This window comes from Anabrus simplex, chromosome 9 (genome assembly GCF_040414725.1).
Source record: "Anabrus simplex isolate iqAnaSimp1 chromosome 9, ASM4041472v1, whole genome shotgun sequence".
In the NCBI taxonomy this organism is placed as follows: domain Eukaryota; kingdom Metazoa; phylum Arthropoda; class Insecta; order Orthoptera; family Tettigoniidae; genus Anabrus; species Anabrus simplex.
Genome location: NC_090273.1, coordinates 144,615,059 through 144,633,941, shown reverse-complemented (window position 1 = coordinate 144,633,941; position 18,883 = coordinate 144,615,059). Strand labels below are relative to the sequence as shown.

The 18,883-nt window shown below is 36.7% G+C and overlaps 1 protein-coding gene across 1 annotated transcript in view; it reads left to right on the top strand.

Annotated features, from left to right (window-relative positions):
- Positions 1-18,883, top strand: part of mv (lysosomal-trafficking regulator mauve) — a 546,555-nt gene that overhangs the window by 123,561 nt on the left and 404,111 nt on the right. Inside the window, exons 10-12 of the mRNA XM_068229176.1 lie at positions 3,020-3,254; positions 14,819-15,072; positions 18,216-18,318. Of these exons, the coding sequence (XP_068085277.1) occupies positions 3,020-3,254; positions 14,819-15,072; positions 18,216-18,318 (592 nt within the window). The remainder of the gene's footprint in view (positions 1-3,019; positions 3,255-14,818; positions 15,073-18,215; positions 18,319-18,883) is intronic.

The following is an 18,883-nucleotide window of genomic DNA, read 5'->3' as shown; positions in this document are numbered from 1 at the left end:
GCATCGATCCATGAACAGTAAAATCTTGTGACCTTTTGCTCTCATTTTTGCACCACGCTTCGAAGCCAGTCCTCAAAAACCTTTGTAGACCCCCAGGATTTCTTATTGCTGGTGTACTTTGTGAGGAGCGTAGCAAAGTTTTAAAAACAACAGAACAGAACTGTACGCGTTGTTTGCTTTGTTTCCTGCCGTGACATTTTCCCCCTTTGAATGCCATTAAAAGGAGGAAGAAACATGTCTGGTGGAACGATGAGTGCGATATGGCAATTCAAACAAGGCACAAAGCAGGTTTAAATGATCAACAAAGAAAAACTGACGAATCCAGAGCAGAACTAATGCTAGAAGACAAGCGGCTAAAGAAATTCAAAGAATTAAATGGAATCATCAGAATGAAATGCTCAGAACAATAGATGAGTCATTCAAGCAACATAAAACAAGGGATTATTACAAGACGTTTAAACAGGATCAGTCTAAGTATACTCCACCAACACTTACGCTGAGAAATGAAAATGGGAAAATGGCACATAACAACCAAGACAATGCAAATATCTTGGCAGTCTACTTAAAAAAAATTACTCAACTGCGAAGACCCAAGAGAATATCTGTAGTTTGACCCTAAACTAAAAACAAAACACTACTGGAAAAGGTTTTACCACCAACATATGAGGAAGTGATCAAAGCCATTAACTTTTTCAAGAACTATAAAGCAGCAGGAGAAAATCAGTTGGTTGCAGAATTATGGAAGAATGCCAATGATCAAACTCTCCGAAACTTGCATAAATGTCAGATTTAAAAATAAGGTTTAGGATGTTGTGGAACACACCCGATATCAAAGAATGCGATGCGTTGTTTAAGCGGAAGTTCAATACTGAGAGTTCTAAGAGTTATTACAGACCATGGTTGTTTGATTTTGTTGTCATGCCATGGTTTATCAGCGTTTTAGGTTAGTTGCGTCACCATTTTACCTCAAATCTTTTCCTCTCGAACGGCCTGTCATGGCGTAAATGGCGGGAAGCATGAAATATGGCAAACGTAAATTTGAGGATTTTAGTACATTGTGAGCAAAGGAAATCTCAGGGGACCAACAAAAAATGTTGTAAAAGATGGGAAAACATAAAAGGCACGAACATAAATGCGGGGTAATACTGTATTAGAGTAAATTTTGTAACCTGAGTTGAGTATACTTAGCCCTCTGTAATTTCCACAATCTTTCACACTGCCCTTCTTACGAAGAGGAATAATTATAGCATTTTGCCAATTTTCTGGTGGTCTGTTGCCATTCCAAATTGAATTGATGAATTTGAGAAATCTTTGCTTGAAGATGTCACTAGAGTACTTGAATAGTTCTGCATTTATTAAGTCTTCCTCAGATGCTTTCCACTTCTGTGATTTCTGTGTACTAGCTCCAATTCTTTGAGTGTAAAGGTTTCCGAAGACTTGTGGAGTGATGTTGACAGGAGAAATGGCTCAATATTTGAACCCTTCCAAAGGTTCTGAAAATATGTGAGCCACTCTGTTAGAGGTATTTATTGCATTATTGTGTATATCTTAAATTTACATCATTATTCAGTTTCTGGAGTATTTTAATAGGTCTGTGGTTGTGGTCTTGTTATATCAGTCTCCAGGTGTGAAACAAAGTTTTCCCAACTCTTTCTGTGCTTTTTATGCACTTCCCTTTTTGCTATTGCTCTCTTGTGGTGATACTCTGTTTTATCTTCCAATTTACTGGATGACAAAAATTTTTTATAAGCATTTCTTTTGTCTGAAATAACTTTTTCAATTTCTTCATCCCAGATTCTTACACCCTTTTTTCTCTGCCATTTTTTTCTTAACTCCCAAACTCTGAATAGCAGACTGCTTTAAAATTGAACACAGATTAGACCACTCCGTTTCCATGTTGTCACTAACTGGTGTCATCTGTGTAAGATTATTAAGTCTGTTCTGGTACAGCCATTTTATACTGTGGTCTCATAATAGGTTAACCTTGTAAGAAGTTTTGATTTCTTGTGTGTTTGTTTCTCCTATACCATCTAGGCTAAGAAGAGTAGGTGTTACTAATAGAAGGGGTCAGTTTCCAGTTCAGGGCCTCGATAGACTCTTGTATCCAAGACTAAACCTGCCAATTTACCATTACAAATTACTGTATATAATCAATAATTGATTTCTGATTTCTTGCAGACCATGTGTACATGTGGCTGTCTTTGTGTGGCAACATTGTGTTCGTGGAGAACGTAAGATAGAAGTGTAAAAATCGTGTAAGTGAAAGACGTATAAATGAAATAACTCGCTGTAATACATATAGGCTTTTGTCGGGACCACTGAGAAAAGTATACATGTGAAACGTATAAAAGAAGTTTTACTGTACTTAGGAACTTGGAATCTGGAACTTATCTTAATGATGTCTTCCTTCGTCTCTACTCCAGTATTTACGGCGAAGTGAAAATCTTCATATTGTGTTTCTTTTATCCTCTTTAGTTAGTCCTTGTGAAACAAATTCTCATTTACGTTTTCTTTGAGAATTTCATTAGGCATCATTTCGTCTTGGTTTCTCAATTTGAAGATGGGTGGACATCGCCAGTCCTCCCATTCTTCTGATGGTCATTTGATTTTCAATGTATTCACATCATCATTGATTTGGTTAATGAAATGCATTTTGGGCCTGTCTCTTCGTTTTCTTCCCCTCCTCTTTCCCATCCACGTCACTAACCATTTTCCAGTTTTAATAGCTCCATCCAGAGAGTTCTCTTTTCTCCACCTCTGGTAAGCGTATCCTCACTAGTAATATTTTTCCGCCTAGGGTATTCTTTTCATTTATCTCAAACATCCTAGCCCAAATGCCTCTAATCTTCTATTTTCATTTTTGCCAATGGTTCTTGTTTCTGAGCTAAAAAGAGCAAAATAAACACTAAATCATGTGATTTATAGATAGAATTACGTACATTTCTTGTTAGGCAGAAATATCAGATTTTTTTACGATCTGTAATTATATTAATGATTATGTTGTGTGTGTGTGTTTTAGGATGCCTTGTTGGGACCTCTTTCTTCCTTGGTGACAGCCAGTCGACCACAGCCCAACTATATCCTGTGTTTCCCTGTTGAGCCTGGTGGTGATGTGCAAAATGGCAGAGTTATAAACTGTGAGGGACAGTGGCTCTTTCTCAGTCTTGCTGCTTCTCAAAGCTCTGATTGTCCCATTGGTGAGGATCGCGCTGGGAGTTTAGCTAATTCACTCAATCATCAACACGTGGAGGCTGGTGAGTGTATTTGTTAGATTTGTTACTTTTTAAGAAACTATGGCAGCAACATGGATAAAATGAAACTTGGATAAGTATACTATCATCCAGATTTCAGCCCATCAGCTTTTTGTCATTACTTTATGGTTGACTGAGTACATGGAGAGTGGACCCCAGATAGATGACACTTCAACATTGACGAAGAAGAACTCGAGAACACCACATATTTCAAGTACCTTGGCTCAGTCATTACTGTAGTTACGACAGTGATATCCTCCCAGACGTCTATATCAGTGTCAATGGATGAAATGGTTATTGGAATCCTTTGTGATTGATGGATGCCTAAACATTTCATTGTAAATATCTATATGACTGTCGTTCACCCAGTTGCCCTCTCTGGAACAGAATGCTGGCGAGCAACATCAAAACATGAACAGACTCTCCATCTAAAGAAAATGCGGTTAATTTATTCGACTTTTGGGCTGTCACAATGGGATCATGTAAGGAACAAAAGTGTCCATCAGCAAATGCGCATTGCACTGAATGTGGAGAAAATGAGGCTGACAAGACTCAGATGATTCAGACACTGGGTGAGAAACTCCACAAATTCAGTTATCAGCACAGCACTCCAACTCAACCACAGTGGATTTGGATCTCTTGGAAGGCCAGAGAAGCAATGGATGGAACACTAAATGAAGTCTTGAAGGCGGCGAATGTCACCCTTGAAAATGCTACGTGAACCATAATCGATAACAAAGATAATGCTAGTGTGTGTACCGTGTAATCAATCAAGAATAATACGTAGAAAGAGAAAGATGTTATTTGAGACTCTGAAGTTTGCATCAAGACTTTAAAGGAAGTACTCCTTATCCATCCTTCAGTAAGGATACAGTCTACTGCATTAAAGATGTTAATTGCCATTTGGTGAGAGTTAAAATAGAAGATAATGGAAACTTTTGTTAGATTGCTTAAGTAAGTATAATTAGTGGTAACTTTCTTCAGCTTATCCCAGTTATTTTTGGGATCACTAGAGCCACCTAGGCTCATTTTTGTTTTGGCCGGGCGTTTAAGACCGGATGCCCTTCCTGGCGTCACATAAATCTACAGATGAAAATCTCGACCCAGAATCGACCAGGATTCGAACCTCAACCTTCCGGGTGGGAAGCCAGCAGCTAAGCCCCCATTAAGTATAATTAGTGGTGTTGTTGAGTCATCAGTCCATAGACTGGTTTGCTGCAGCTCTGCATGCCACCCTATCCTGTGCTAACCTTTTCATTTCTACGTAACTACTGCATCCTACATCTGCTCTAATCTGCTTGTCATATTCATACCTTGGTCTACCCCTACTGTTCTTACACCTACACTTCCTTCAAAAACCAACTGAACAAGTCCTGGGTGTCTTAAGATGTGTCCTATCATTCTATCTCTTCTTCTCGTCAAATTTAGCAAAGTGATGAAAATCATTTTTTGTCCGTATTTAAAGTTTCGTAAAATATATAGGAAAATCGTTGTCAGTAACTGACACAACAAGTCAAACGGGCCAGCAATGCCATAGAATCAACTAATCAACAACATTATTTCAACAGCCCCATCAAACTCCCACAACATTCGTCAATAATATAAAATTTCCAATATCAACGTTTTAAAATATAATGTCAATCAGTTATGAAAACAACAGCCATTCAACCTTCGTGTCAAAATCTTATCAACGTAGAGATTAACAGCTCATCATCATCTCTACAAACTTACTCAGATGACTCAAAATAAATTTAAGCCAACTTTAAACTTCGTGTCAACACAATCTCGCTGAACCAACCTATAAATAACCTATGAACTGTTGACCATTGAACATTACGGGCAATTATACGCTGACGTCAATAACAATTGCCCAGCTTTTGGAATGTTTTTCCTTTACATTTTGTATTCATTAATGTAATCTCATCATATTCATTTTCTATATGTTTACATCTTATTTTGCTTATGCTTCAAACTCTGACTACGGCCTTAAGCCATCAACTGTCACTTATAATTATGATACCCTCCATTTTTAAGTGTACCACCTAAAGGACATACTATTTTAATATCATTTAAATGTATTGTGTATTTTCAATGAAATGATTTTATATGCTTTCCAGTATGTATTTGAAATCTAATATTGACTAAGGCTTCAAGCCATCATCTGTACTATTGTACCATCTAATGACGTCCTATTCATCAAGTGAACTACACATGAGTTCATCATTATATTAGATTTTTAGTTGTTTCATGAACATTTTTATAATAGCTCTAGAATGTTTGAAATGTTGTCTGACAAAAGTAATAAGGTTTTGATTAGTGGCTGAAGATGCCTCACAGTAAGAGTTGAAACATGTCTCACATTTGAAAAATGTTTTAACATAAATGCCAACATCTTGTATTGTATTGAATAGGTGGAAATAAAACATTTTTAAAAATATTTTCCTATGTTTTTAAAATTTAGCCAAATTGATCTCCTCTCACCAATTCGATTCAGTATCTCTTCATTCGTGATTCGATCTATCCATCTCACCTTCAGCCTTCTTCTGTAACACCACATTTCAAAAGCTTCTATTCTCTTTCTTTCTGAGCTAGTTATTGTTCATGTTTCACTTCCATACAATGCCACGCTCCACACGAAAGTCTTCAAAAACATCTTTCTAATTCCGATATCAATGTTTGAAGTGAGCAAATTTCTTTTCTTAAGAAAGCTCTCCCTTGCTTGTGCTAATCTGCATTTTATGTCCTCCTTATTTCTGCTATTGTTAGTTATTTTACTACCCAAGTAAAAATGTATCACAGCTATATTAAGAAACCTGCGTATGGAATTTTTGATTGCAGAAGTTTTTCAAGTAGTAGAGATTTTTAAGTCCTAAATTTTAGAACGTAAAAATTACACAAACTTTAGTACAATACATCTCCTTATATAAATTATGTACAGAAAAATTGATACATAGTGCTTTTAAAAGACGTATTATCTACCTAATTACTAATTTACATTAACATGTTAATCAAATTTCATGAAAAAATATAATTAAAAATTTCAAAAAATTCAAAAAGGTTCTTTTGTAAAAACTATTAATTGTATATGAATGGAATTTTTGCGATAACTCTACTTTTATGTAGGTGACATTCCCACAAAGTTTCAGGAAAATTCACGCGTTAGGTAAAAATATATTTTTATCTCCGGAGTGTCACCTTAACAAAGTTCCTCTTTGTTATCCACACCCTGTTTCCAGTTTCAACTGGGTCAGGAATGGAATGTGTGAAGGTCCCATCTAGCGGTGAAGATAGGAATTGTGCTGGCTGCTGAAGCCTATTGCACTCCTCTGAGACAATGATTAATGACTGACAGGATAAATGAAATGTTATTGGAGAGTGTTGCTGGAATGAATGATGACAGGGAAAACCAGAGTACCCAGAAAAAAACATGTCTTGCCTCCACTTTGTCCAGTACAAATCTCACGTGGGGTGACAGGGATTTGAACCACGGAACCTAGCAGTGAGAGGGTGGTGCGCTGCCGCCTGAGCCATGGAGGCTCAACACAGTTCCTCTTACAGAGTTAGTTATTGGACGTGCACCACTAATGATGATTTTCACACTAATCCACACTTAGTGTGAATATTTTTCTAGGAAATTTAATACTGTATGTATGCTTCTTTTTTTATACTACTAAAGTTTATCTGTGATTTTGTTTTTCATAGGATAAAACATGCACATATCAATCTGCTAGATATAGCAACAAAATGTAGATGAATCTTAATTCAGAAAATTGAATTCTAAGTAAGCTTTATTGTCTCTATCTTTTAATAGAACTAACAATTCAGACAGCGTATTCACTTCTAAGGCTCCTGGATGCGCAGTTTTTCCAACATATTCTACTTTATTTAAAAATTACCTACTTGGCAAGCTAAATTAACAGTCTATAATAATCTGGAAGATGTGGATGGGAACGCAGACGAAGAATACACCCACGGTATGACTAAAAGAGGCGACCAAGGGATGATTGAAATAGAACCTTGAAACTGCTTGTGATTAGTACCATCACGCAGGGAACACCATGAGTCACCTTTACTTGCGAGTAGTACCACTATGTTAGGTATGCAATAGGTTTGTGATTAGTAGCAGCAGAGAGTGGTTCACTGTGGGTTTACAGTACCTGTGATAAGTACCACTATACGCAAAACACCACGGGCTTATGTTGCCTGTGATTAGTACCATTTTGTGAGAAACACCACGGGTCTGGGCGTTGCCTGTGATTAGTACCACTATATGAGCGACACCATGGGTCTGTGTTGCCTGTGATTAGTACCCACTATGTGAGGAACACCACGGGATAGTATGAGTCCCTGTGATTAGTACACCTTGTTGAGGAACACCATAGGTTTGCGTTGCCTATGAGTGGCACCGTAATGTAAGAAACACCATAGGTCAGCGTTACCTGTGCGATGTACATTACTTACGAGTAGTACCATAATGTGTGGAGAATTGTGAGTCTGAGTTACTTATGATTAATACGCTACATGAGAAATACTGTGGTTCTACTTTAGTAGCGATGAGTACTATTATGAGGGGCCATTGACCTGGATTTTGGACCCCTTTAGACAACAATCATCATCGATTCAGGATTGTGCTTTGAAAGCAGTACTTTAGTCAGTAATACTATTGTCTTCTTCTTCTTCTTCTTCTCCTTTAGAATAACCCACTTGGAGGGTATGATGAATCAACTTTGGTTACTTTTCATTGTGTTAGATTTCCTTTGCTTTCAAATTTCCTTCATCCTTCGAGAGTGCCTTTCCTTCTTTTCTTGAGTCCACTTTCTTCTAGTTGTTGGTTTCTTCTGCTCCTGAAATGCTGCCTTTTGAACTGCTCTCTAAAAAGTGTTCTGTTTTTGATTGTATCTGTTTTAATTCCAGCATTTTTCATGTCTCTCAATTCCAATGAACTACTGTACCAGTAAAAGAGCCCGACTCTCAGATTAAATTTGATAGGGGCATGAAATAGAAATCTCAGGGCAAAACTGGATTAATTGTAGCTAGGGCTCGGTACAGGAGGTAGGGTCCTATCTACAGAAAAACTTTGACTCTGATTGTATAAGAGTTTATTCAAATTTGTCATGAATTTGCACATCACCTCTAAGTAGAATCGGACTGTCTTCCTCGTATTCCAATAGTATGGCTTGGGTTCTCCAGTTCACCAAGCCAAGCTGGTTGAAGCATGTTCCAGAAGATTCCAGGGATTCCAGGGACTCCAGATACTCCAGACAGAGGCAGCTGGACTGTCTGGATTGACGGCAAGTAGAGATGTCTCGAACTCTGAGGCCCGGGTTGAACCCCGATGATCCAGGCGATGTTGTAGATAGTCACGTACTACCTCAGCCCAATGAGACTGAGAGGATTGATGTTCCCAAGGTCACTAGTAGCACTGAGTCCATGAACACCTTGGATGATCAACTTATAAGCAGAGATCTTGATAATTGTACATCAAGACTTCCAACGCTCCTAAAATGATATGAATGGTATTAATAATTTTAGAGTTCATCACTAGGAAAATCTTCGTCTCGGAATAACGTTTGGCAATGAAAAAATACAAGTCCCTTCTTGTGAAATTATAGTTAAACTCAAAGTTCATTACTGGCGAAGGTGCAAGTCTTTGCCTAAACTCGAACAAAAAAAAAAAACACAAGTCCATTCACTTGGAAGTCTGAATATATTTAAAGTTATTCACTGGTGAAATTCATAAAGTCTTTGAGTGACCACTGACGAAAACACAAGTCCATTCACATAAATAAATTCACTGACGAAATTTATAAGTCTTTTAAACCAACACTGGCAAATGTACAAGTCTTTGAGTAAATGCAAGTGAAATCCTAACTTTGTTCAAAGCCGTTGGAAAGTTAAAGTTCATCACTGGCAATGTTAATCAATTACTGTCTATTAGAAGAATGATTTCCTCAACATTTGCAAATATTCCACGTAAAAAACACAAGTCCATTTTACGAACACTTAGGAAAGTTCCAATCTCATTTACGTGTAAATAATATAAGTCCGTTCAGTGAACACTTAGAAAAATTCCAACTTCGAAGATATGTAAATAACACAAGTCCCTTCAGTTAACACTTAGAAAAATTCCAACTTCGAAGACACATAAATAATGTTCAGTGAACACTTAGAAGAATTCGGGTCTCGAACCCATGGAAATAATACAAGTCCATTTAGTTAACACTTAGAAAAATTCCAACTTCGACGACACGTAAATAATACAAGTCCCTTCAATGAACACTTGTAAATATTCCAAGTTCAATTACAAAGACTTAGAAAAATTTCTACCACACTCGAAGTCTTATGAGTCCACTTTATAAAACTTGGAAGAATCGTTTTCCCACACTTGTATAATGACAGAGTTCCACGATGATAGTAGCAGCAAGAGTGTCCTCGCTGACTACTCAGCTGAGACTGTGTGAATAGGCTACAGTAGGTTCCCTTTTTATTCAATCCGGGATGTCTACGTCATAATACGGTTTGATTGAATATCTCCCGAATCCCTCGATGGATTTGCTTGAAACTCGAGCATTGGGACGTTTAGGTGATCCCAAACAAGATGACATATCGCTCGACTCGCTAGCACAATTATTATAGAAATTTCCAAATTTTCTCCATCGAACTCACTAGAACAAGTGACGTGGAATCCAGAAAATACCAGTCAAGGCTGGTAACACGTGTTGAGACGAGCGGGCGGCCTAGCTAGCCCCTGTGGCTACGTCACAGCTCACAGTTGTCATACACTTCGCTAGCTGGTCCTCGCTGTTGGTAAACAAACCATCCGCGCTGGGAACATTACGCGTGGTAAATAAACGTAACTTATGCTCAAAAAATACTTATGTACAGGTCGTAACCGGTACACTACGTGGGTTTAAATTTGTAACTATTCAGAAGGTTGAAGATGCGCTTGGTTACCAACAAATTGTAGTCCTCTTTTCCTCATTATGCCAGTTAGTTTTTCAATTTTCAAATATAGCTCTCTGTTTGGTCTTAACCTGTATTCTTGCATTGTTATTTCATTTAGCTCCCAGTATTTTTCTCAAAATTCTTCTTTCAACCTTCTCTAGTTTTTTGAGATCTCCAGTTCTTGTTAGTTTAAGTGTTTCTGCCTCATATAAATTTTCAGGTCTGACTACTGTTGGCTAGTGTCTCAATTTTGTGTTCCAGGATAAGGATTTTTTGTTATATACATTTTTTGTCATGTGAAACATCCATTCCATTTTGTGCACTCTAGTTTCTAAAGCTGTTTGTTCTTTTGTGTCATTCGTTATCCACTTTCCTAAGTAATAAAGCAATTTTGTTGTACATATTGGTTGTCATGAATTGTCATATTTTGCGGGGCATCACTGATGTTTGTCATGAACTTTGTTTTTTCAAATGAAATTTGTAGTCCTATTTTAGCTGCTTGTTTTTGTAATTCTCTGATTTGTTCTTGAGAGCATTATCCAGTGAGTCAGTAATTAACGCCATGCATGGGTGCCCATATGACAGTTTGTTGACCTGGGGGTATGTATTATTTTTAATATTTTGGAAGATGAATGGCGACTTGTATTCCGCGGTAGAATAACACCCACGGTATCCCCTGTCTGTTGGTGGGGGGCGGTACTACCACTTCTACATAATATTGACTTCTAAATCATTTTCTTGAAATGAAAACACCTGACTACATCAGATTTTTTCCTTTCCCTGAGAGGTGGGGGGGGGGGGGTGGCGGCCTGCCTTGCTCCTCCCCCGGGCAAGGGCACCCTTGACGCCATGTCATCTGTGAAAGCTAGACAATCTACAATGATCTTATTTGGATTTCTTCCTAGTTGAACACCTTTAGTATTGATGGCTTTCCTCCATTCTCGAACTATCTTCTCTAATGCGCAGTTGAAAAGCAGAGGTGAGAAACCATCTCCCTGTCTTATACCTGACTTTATTTCAAAAGGTTTTGAGAGTTCGTCCCTAAATTTTACTTTGGATGTTGTGTTTGTTAACATTGATTTATTTATTTCAGTTCTTTTATTATCGAGTCTTAATTCCTTTATAATGTCAGTTAGTGCATTTCTGTCAATTGAATCGTAAGCTTTCTTAAAATCCACAAAAGTAATTACGTATTTCAAATTCCTGATTTTTCCTCATTTCTGTTATGTTCTTTAAGTTTAATATCTGTTCGGGACATGACTTTCTCTTCCTAAATCCTACTTGATACTCTCCTAGCACCATGGACAGGATCTTGTAGGTTACTAGCAAAAGGGAGATTCCCCTATAGTTGTTAGGATCTGTTTTCTTCCCATTTTTATGTAGTGGATGTATTAGTGCAAATGTCCATTCTGATGGTAAACGGTTTGTTTCCTAAATTTCTTTGATGATTTCTGTTAAACACAGTACATATTGTCACTAGAGTATTTCCATAATTCAGCAATGATATTGTCTTCTCCAGATGCTTTGTTATTTTTAAGTTCTTTTATGATTTCTTTTTTTCTTCTGTTGTTGGTGGCTTTGAGTCTGGTGGTATTGGGATTGTGTTATCAAAATTAAATTTCTCTTTTGGTGCATCACAGTTACATAGTTCTTCAAAGTATTCTGCAATTTTCAGTGTTATTTCATGCTGTTTTCTGAGTTTTTGGGTCTGTGAAAAGTAAACCTGGTGGAGTGTATTTCTTTAAGCTAGTTTTGAAGATTTTGTAAAAGTTCCTTGTGTTGTTCTGTTTGAAGTTTGATTCATTTTATGTTAGTTGGTCTTTCGTATGTTGCATTTTGATCTTTTTGAGGCCTTTTGATGCAAGCCTTCGGGCTTCTTTAAGGTCGTTCCTATTCTTATCATTTTGATTTGCATTCCAGATGTTCCATTGGTCAAAAGGGACGTCAATCTGAAAATCTTGAAATGTTGATATATTATCCTTTTTCACAATCTTGAAGTGATGGTGCGTCCCTTTGACTGCTACTATAATGCCTTGCGGTGCTTGTTACATTATAGCAAATTTCAATACGGGTCTAAACATGAGAATAGTTACATGTAATAATTTTTGTGTGTCGAACGTTTTGGGTTTATATTGACTCTTTCTTCTATATTATATTGGCCTAATTTGGAATTTAGCGATAGATAGATAGATAGATAGATAGATAGATAGATAGATAGTGGTCTGAATCCAAATCTGCACTCTTAGCAACTTTTACATTAAGCATCTCTGGTACAGACTGTCTGCTTATAGCAACATGGTCAAGTTGTTTCTCCTCACAGATTGAATTTGGAGATACCCATGTAGTTTGTTTCCCAAGAAGTTTTTTGAAGAATGTAGATTTTAGGACTATGTCATGCTCTCTGCATAGACTAATGAGTCTTTCTCCATTTGCGTTAGTTCTTTTGTGTGCAAGGAATTTGCCTACTATGGATCGATGATGATGATGATGATCTTTGCCGATTTGAGCATTAAAATCTTCAAGTAGAATTATTGTATTTTTGGATGGAATTTTATCCAGAGTGTTCGAGTTCTTGCCAAAAAATTTCAGTTTGTTCTTTCTGCGTTCTATTTTTCTCATTTGTTGGTGCATGTGTATTTACAATAGTGTGAACTTTGTTTACTGACTTAAAGGTTAGTGTTGAAAGTCTTTTGCTAATGGAATTAAATTCTATTATTGAGTTTCATATGTTTTGGTTTACAGTGAACCCTGTTCCAAATTGTGGTACATTCTTCATTACTCTTTTTCTGGGCTTTCCCTTGAATATTCTGAATCCTTCTGAATGAAAGTGGTGTTCGTCAGTATATCTTGTTTCTTGAAGGGCTGTTATCAAAACATTTTTTTTTTTCTTTATAAAATTTATTAAAGTCTTGAGCTTTCCTGTTTTCAGAAGTGAATTTACATTAAAGGTAGCCACATAATTTATGCTTTTGTGTTTAATTTTGCATCTTCCTTGCTTAAGACAGGTTTCAGGATGCTCCGACTCATCCTCTGCACATTGTTGTAGGCCCCCAGAATCGAAATGCCTACTTTTCATTTTCTTGGAAGTGGGAGACTGTTTACTTCCTGGGGTAAAATCTCTTAAAAAGTGCGTATCCATTGTTGATTGATTGTTAGGTTAGGGGAACAAGTTCCCTAAAGACGAGGTTGTTAGCTCCGAGGAAGGGTTTTCAGCCGCACCTTTGGTGAACAGACGCTGACCACATATCCGTTTATTCAAGACAGACGCGAAGTGGATTTTTCTTGAGTTGCCTCTTACGCTAGTTCTGTCATACCGAGACCTGTTCTCTCTGCCTTCACTACCGTTGAGGTCTTCACTGTAATCCCAGCAAGGAACCCTTACAAGGTGCTATTATCGGGCCAAGTGAACCTTGGTTTTTAATGAGGTTTTAATATAGCTTCTGGGGAGGTGGAACATTGTGGGTTGGATTCACTGATTGTTTTAAGTTAATAATCATTCTTGATTGTCATCTTTTTGAATTCTAGTCAGTGGATTGATTTTGGAATTATTTTTAACTTTTGTATTGTGAGTTGGATCTGCTGATTATTTTAAATTCATATTCATTCATTCTTCATCATCACATTTTGAATTCTGGTCATTGGATGAATTTTGGACTTTTAAATTGTCATTACATTTCATCTCATTTCGTCCCATTATAGGCCGATGACCTGGATGTTAAGCCACTTTAAACAACAAGCATCATCATCATCATCATCATCAATCTGGAAGAAATAAGCTTTCTCTTGAAATCGAGGTTCCTGAGTTTAGCCTCCATATACAATAAAGATAATAATAATAATAATAATAATAATAATAATAATAATAATAATAATAATAATAATAATAATAATAATAATAATAATAATAACAAAAACAACAACAACAACAACAATTGTATGGCCTCACCTATCATGTGCAGGCATTGTAATTTGATGCCATTTGGCTGTCTGCTCGTCAGTTTCGATATTCCGTTTTACTCTAGGCCTACTAGATGGCAGACTTTTAATGAATTTTGTCTGTTAAACACCAAATGTGTCACCAGATATCTTTATCATGCTTACATTGTACGACATGGAGTGTTTAATGGACTTTTTTCCAGGCCTTAAAAAATCTGAGTACCTCTGCTGGGTTTGAATCCGCTATCTTGGGATCTGGGGGCCGACACTGTACCACTGATCCACAGAGGCAGCTAAAAAACTCTCAGCGTACTTTCTTTGTAATACTAATGTAGATGTAGAGACGTAATTAGGGAAAATATCTTCTCCCAGCAAATGCGTTGTTAACATTGTAATGTACTTGTGGCATCCTTCCTTCCTCTTCTGTTCATTTTTTTTTCTTTTTTCTTGATGTTTTTACTCCATCTCTATTCAGTATACTGTAATGATGATGATGATGATGATGATGCTTGTTGTTTTAAGGGGCCTAACATCGAAGGTCATCGGCCCCATTATACTGTATTAGTGAGTGATATATTTGCTTATCTAATCCTTCTGTATTTCCAGATGACCAGTTTTTTATTTATATCTCAATTTGTTTTCAATAGATTTTTTTTTTTTTTTTTTTTTTTACAATGTTTAAATAGGTGTTCAGACCTGCTGGTCAAGCTGTGCCCTATCTCTACCTATTAACCAAGATCTGGGCTGGTCTATGTGGCTACATGGCTTCTCTATGGCATTATGGCTTCGTGTGGAGCGTGGCAGCAATACTGGTGGTTCTGGCCTTGTGCGCACAGCTTCCTACCCCAGTTCTCTGCTCTCTGACAGTACTAGTGGCTCCATCTCTGATTGGGGTATTGCTTCAGACCACTGGAACAAGGAAAGTAAGTATGCTAATGAAGTATGAGAAATGTTTTATCCTCATTGTAGTTGTTTCCCTTGTCCAACTACCAATTTGTGGCCAGGCTATCCCTACTCTTGCCTGCAAACTTCCTTTAAATTGACACTTGTTTCCTCAGTTATTGTTCAGCCTGTTCCAGCGACACCTGTCTTGAATTTTCTCCTTAGAATGAAGGCCGATTTGTGGGTGGTTGAGTGCATTCCTAGGTTGTGAATGGAGGAATGGTCATCATGTACTATCATTAGATGTTAATAATCAGTTTCACCAAAAGCAGTTGCTAACAGGCAGCAGCAGATTTGAGCTGTGATTTATTTTATTTATTTACTATGTATTTATTTATTTATTTATTTATTTATTTATTTATTTATTTATTTATTTATTTATTTATTTATTTATTTATTTATTTATTTATTTATTTATTTATTTATTTATTTATTTATTTATTTATTTATTTATTTATTTTATTATCATATGACTTTACAGATACAATACATTTATATGTATATGATTTTGGAAATCAAACTACAGTGATACCTCATTACTGCATTCCTCATTAACACATTTTCCTGCTTAGCACATCGTAAATTCGAAGTCCTGATTCTCATTGTATTAAATCTATATAAAAATACCTCATTTATCGCATCACAATTTTGCTATTACCGCTTAGTACAATCGCATTTTTCCTAGCCCTGAAAGTGTTATTTGTTTCCCTTGTGGAAGGAACGTGATTTCTAACTCGGGTAAGAGCCCTCGCTGCAGTTGCATGATCCGGGGAAAAGGCTTTAATTCCTGAACTTCACAGGATAAGCTGCACCTTCGGAGAGCAAGCCGTTAGCCTCAGAAATGCTCAGTTTTGCTTGCCAGTTAGCAGTGAGACTGCGGAATAACACATACATTGAACCTGTTTATGCTTGTATTTTGCATTCCATTCAGAAGTTAGAAATGCATTTCGTGTTCAGTAGTACAGTGAAGGGTAGCGAATATTTGTCATATTGTGATAGCCTACATCTGGATTAGGAACATAATTGTGTGAAGTTGACCTACGCGATGCATATTTGTCTTGTGATAGCATCAATTTTTGAAAATGAGACAAAATCTCTCATAGTGCATTGGCACTGCTGGTGGCTCCAAGTAGCCTACGCAGTGGCCTCCACGGTATGCACTAGCCATGCGTCTTGGTAAGTGTGCTGTATACCAACTGATGAGCCCAACTTAGTATACTGGGGCGAAATGCTGACAACCAGGAATTAGTTAGCTGGAAAATTTACGGAAAAAATCGTGAAATGCCTTACAAATGAAGACAGAATTAAAATCTGTCAGCAAGTGGACTGGCATTTGCATCTTTAAGCACACAGAGTTAGCTTGAATGTTGAAACTCGCACCTTTCAGTTTCGACTCAATCACTCGATTACATAAAATCAGCTTCATGGTTCGTATCGCACTTCAATAGATTCACAACTAAGTATTTATTTATTTTCCGCCTAGTTGATACAATGATTGCTTAAGGCAATTTAATGGTTAAAAGTGGTACATGTTTCGTATGTTATCAACATCTTCAGCCACATAACACTGTTTAGATGAAAAATACATAAATTGACAAAGTAATGCTTTAGAGGAAGTGTCCTTAAAATTATCATAAGATTGACAACATTAAAACAAACAAAAAACTCAAGAGAAAATATATAAATTATTTCTACAATTGAAAGCAGTCGTCAAGGAAACACTTGTACAATATTCCATAGAGAATATGTCCTAATGAATGTTCTTTTCTTAATAATTCATGAAAAAAGGTCAGTTTATAAATTAAAAATTATACAATTTATAAGTAATTGTCGAAATGAAGAAATCCAGATATCACAATGTGGTTCTTATTATTAATGCAGATGAAAATATTACTGATTCTTAGTTGTCAATTCTTATTAAGCCTGCTTTCCTTTGGAACAATAACTCCTGTCATTCTTTCACAGTCTTGTGTCTGGTGTAATACTGATGATGCTTTCTTCCTTGCTCTTGCACCTGAGGAGGTGGAGGAGCAGGGGATATAGGTGTGTCAAGAACCTCCTTGCTGTTGCCTATAGCTTCAACTGAGGAGGAATAAATTGTAGGGCTGTCTGTAGGTGGAGAAATTCCAATTTTTTTTTCGTGGTCTTTCTCAAGCATTTTCAAATATACTAGAATTTGATAATATAATGGATTCTTATATTCTACAGCCTCATTAAGGTTATCATTTTTCTTTACAAGTTGGTCTAAATGAATGTATAGATCTTCATGTGTGTTCATTTAGCTGACCTTTTTTAATTTTTTTATGATGGTCAGGTCTTGTTCTATGTTGGTAAATTTATGACCTGTGGCAGTCATGTGTGATCCCATGGCTGAGAATCTTCTATGTTTTTCAGCATTCACATGTTCTAAATATCTTACTTTAAAATTGCGGCCAGATTGTCCTATGTATGTATTCTTGCACTCAAAGCATGTGAGTTTATATATTCCCGAATCAAAAAATTTATATTTTTCCGAGAGATTTATTGTATTATGGTTGAAAATACTATGTTTCATGTTGTTATTGGTGGAAAATGCAATTTTGAAATTTTTTCTCTTAAATAAATTTGTTATTACGTGGATGTTTGGATTATTATATGTGAACTTGATGTATTTCTCAGTTCTGGTTCAGCCAGTTCTTTAATGTCTCGATAAGGTCGTTAAGAATGCTTCTCGAGGTCTTCCCCTCGGTTTTCTACCTTCAACTCATTCTTCCAACTGAGCTGAGTAGGTCAGGTGGTAGAGCACTGGACTGCTGGTGGGTTTGATGCCAGCTCAGTTCGATTGCTAATTTAGATTGTTGCTTCTCTGAAAATTTATTAAATTATTTTATTAATAGTAGCTTTTTCAGCCACTTTGCTTACTCCCTGGTTGGGTCATGGATGGTCTGCATGTGTGTTGAACCTGTGGATTTGGTTCAGTTGAATAGGAATAAGACTGTTGTATTTTGTGAATGTTATATTTTTCCTGTACAGAAGAGAAGGAAAGGCAAGGTTTATGTGTGATAGATCATGAACAAATTTGAGGAATTTAGTTTGATGAGCTGTAGAAAATCGTATTTATTTTAAGAAAATCATATTTTACTTTTTCTAGGCTGTCAACAGAGTGTAGCAGGTGTGAAGCCTGTTTCCACCAGTAGTGCTTTGCATATATTTTCAATTGGATATGAAACTCTTGTCCTGGAGATGTGGTCAGATCCATGTGCTGGTAAGTTTTTTTTTTCACATTAATTTTGTAATGTTCATAATTAATTTTAATTTGTTTGCATTAAAAAGGCTTTTATGAATTATTTATTAACTCAGTGTAAATTTGGGGCAGATAATCTAGTTATTCCGCACCACTTAAAAGTTATTCACCACCTTGATGAAAATTTCATACAGGCTCTTTCGTATACCGTGGTCAGTATTTCCATCATCATAATCTCCACAGCTCAAAGTTTGGTAGGCAACATTGGTTCAGCCAGTTCTTTGATGTCTCGATAAGGTCGTTAAGAATGCTTCTCGAGGTCTTCCCCTCGGTTTTCTACCTTCAACTCATTCTTCCAACTGAGCTGAGTAGGTCAGGTGGTAGAGCACTGGACTGCTGGTGGGTTTGATGCCAGCTCAGTCCGGTAGAATTTGAAGGTGCTCAGATACGTCAGATGCATGTTGGTAGAATTACCAGCATGTAAACCTTTGGCACTTCGACATTCCCAAAAGATTTAAAAGTAGTTAGTAGGGACAAAGTTAGCTTACTTCTTAGATCTGAAATAGCAAAGAGGTTATAAGTCAGT